This window comes from Rhagoletis pomonella, unplaced genomic scaffold (genome assembly GCF_013731165.1).
Source record: "Rhagoletis pomonella isolate Grant_MI unplaced genomic scaffold, Rhpom_1.0 Rhpom_scaffold_00004, whole genome shotgun sequence".
Lineage (NCBI taxonomy): Eukaryota > Metazoa > Arthropoda > Insecta > Diptera > Tephritidae > Rhagoletis > Rhagoletis pomonella.
The window spans coordinates 34,165,567-34,168,302 of record NW_023458558.1 but is presented as its reverse complement, the minus strand read 5'-3'; the positions used below and the strand labels follow the sequence as shown (position 1 = coordinate 34,168,302).

The 2,736-nt window shown below is 32.2% G+C and overlaps 1 protein-coding gene across 1 annotated transcript in view; it reads right to left on the bottom strand.

Annotated features, from left to right (window-relative positions):
• Positions 1-2,718: 2,718 nt before the first annotated feature.
• LOC118738203 overlaps positions 2,719-2,736 on the bottom strand; it is a 924-nt gene continuing 906 nt past the window's right edge. The window contains exon 3 of the mRNA XM_036469127.1: positions 2,719-2,722. Within this exon, the coding sequence (XP_036325020.1) occupies positions 2,719-2,722 (4 nt within the window). The remainder of the gene's footprint in view (positions 2,723-2,736) is intronic.

The window sequence follows — 2,736 nt, the reverse complement described above, 5'->3', positions numbered from 1 at the left end:
TTGAATTAATGACGTCAGAATTAACAACTAAAAACGCAATTTTACTATATTTGGCCCATGCTTTCACGAATATAATGATATTTGTGTTTAAAATTTAATATCGCGTGGTGTTATATGTATAATGAGCTAGACATTTATAAAGAAATATTAATTATGAAATAAAAAAGGAAATACTGGTTAAGAAAAGGAGTGTCTATCATGCCATCAGTGCAAATTATAAATCCCGAAAATCCTGGGATTATTTGCCACAAATTCCGGGATTAACATTCCTAATATGTACAATGTATATACACTAATGATCGCTTGTATTTTAAAAGTCCAAGTTTCTTCTCTGTTCATACTTACATACACACTCTGCAGTGAAAAATTATCATTTGATAAAATAACCAATTTGTCGTTAGCTTTAATAAATACCTCACTTTTAATTAACTAGAACTAAACCAATTTAAAGTGAGACGTGCAGACGTAATCGGCCGTTTTTTTTTTTTAACCAAGTCTCTATTTAAATAGCTCCATACAAAAATTACTTTGAATACATTTCACCGATAGTTTTTCGAATTCCGGCAAATAAAATGAAGATCGAAATTCCGTAATTTAATTAAAGTTAGATTTAAGCTAACATAAATTCCTGCAGGTTATGTACAAATGTGTGTACATGTGGAAGAGGAATTGCTATATTATTTTATAACTAAATACTTGTTTGCGAAAGCCTGACGAGATACCGTGATGAGTTAAATTTTTCACACTACTCGTTGCAGAGATCATATCTCTCTTCAATCTTCTTCTCACAGTACTCTTATACAAACCTCATTTTTACGTTCATACATACATACATATCTATGTATGTAAAAATGTAAGTCGGTGAGTTTGCAATGTGCACTGAGTCAGAGAGCTTTTGCCGGCAAGCAAATATGTATTTACAAACCCCACTGGAAAACCAAAAAAAAAAAAATTTCAAGCTACGTGCTAGATCGTGCTAAGAAACGAACTAGCCCAACAGAGCCCAACCAGTTCAACAGTAGCGAAATGTACTTTTACTTTGTACTTTTTATTGTTCTTTTTCAAACTACATATTGCTGGTTTAGGGTGAAAAGTTCCTGCCAAGCCCACTTTTTCCAAAAACCTATGTATATTTTGTTGAAAGAAGCATGAACAATTAAAAATGCATCGTTTTCTGAAAATCGAACTACCAATTTTACTTTTAACGGTTTCTATGATATGCGAATCTGCTAAGTCGAAAATATTCACAGAAATTGTCCCAAAGAATAAAATGTTTGTATTAGAAATATATATGTAAGGTGACGAAATTAGAAATGGTGCGAAACTAAAGAAAAAGGGATGGAGGACGTACTATAGTAGATCTCGTCTGATGAACTTAGGACTAGTTTACTTTAAATAGATATTAGTATGACAGTTTTTTCGTTCAAACACGATTTCTTTTTGCACTTCGCAGAAGCTTGTTCATAGTTTGGAAATACAAAACTAAAATTTGTATTAACATTTTAACAACTTAGGGCCGTTTGGAATCTAACCAACAGCGAGCACCTATGCAAACCCAACTACAGCCAAGGGTATGGAAACGTGCATTTCTTACAAACATTTAAACAAATTTCATTTTAAATTGAAAACACATTTCTTTGAAAATAATTTAAAATCGTACACACGGAAGACTCAAAAAGATTGAAAAAATCATGATGCGATTTTCGTCTGTCGCTTTTACAACTGGTTCGGATATATAGTTTTTAGAACTAGTTCGGAACTATCGAAAAAGGGATGCAGCTTGGGGCAATTAAGACTTCCTAGCACATCGCAATGTTAAATTCGACAGTTGCTAGCATGCAGGAGAGAATTAACGCGCCCTAATCATGGTTCTAAAATCTCTAGTAAAGAAGCAGTTCGGCTTTAGTGCGTTTTCCGACAGGGTGACTCTGCACAAACACATTTAAATATAAAACAATGCTGGGGGATAAACGTGTGAATGCACATGCATTAGATATATATAAGTATTTATATATATACATAAATACATATTTCCATTTCAGTTGCCGGTTGGCGTTTATATACATATGTAAATAAAAATGAATCAATTCAAAAGTTTTATTTTTTGAAATTAAGCGGTAGTTATGTTCATATGTTTTATTGCCTTTTCAGCAAAAGCTGGAACTAAATTTTGTTGTAACTTGTTGAAAAAATCTAAAGTGATAAAAGTCTCTTGCCCATAAGATTAAGTTGTTCGCGTTTTCTGGAGAACGAGCAATTTTGAGTTATGATGCTTTATAAGACATTGTGAATATATATTTTAGTATGTACATGATGTATGACTCTGATATGTATCCCGTATTGGCGGTGCGTCAAAAGCTTTATAAAGTGTTCAAATGCCAAAGCCAGTTTAGTTAGTCTTTTGCCCTGCTGTTGTGCAGTTATTACTAAGTGGATTTTTGGAAAGCAAGTGAGTTTATGTAGTGGTTTTCTAATGGATTTCTATCGTGTAAAAAACAAATAAAAAATAAAATAAATGTGTATGTAGTATATAAAATTATAATTGCCAAATTTTTTAGAAAAATCTAGTGCTGACGTTATACTTTTCGTCAGGGCTCTTGTACTTATGTACATGCGGGTACATACATACATATACATATGTATGTACATAGCGAGCGCTAACCGTAAAAAAAAACGTAAGCGAAATTTTTTCAACATTTTTCTTTTTTAAGCAGAAATTTATCTAAAAAGAAAGTC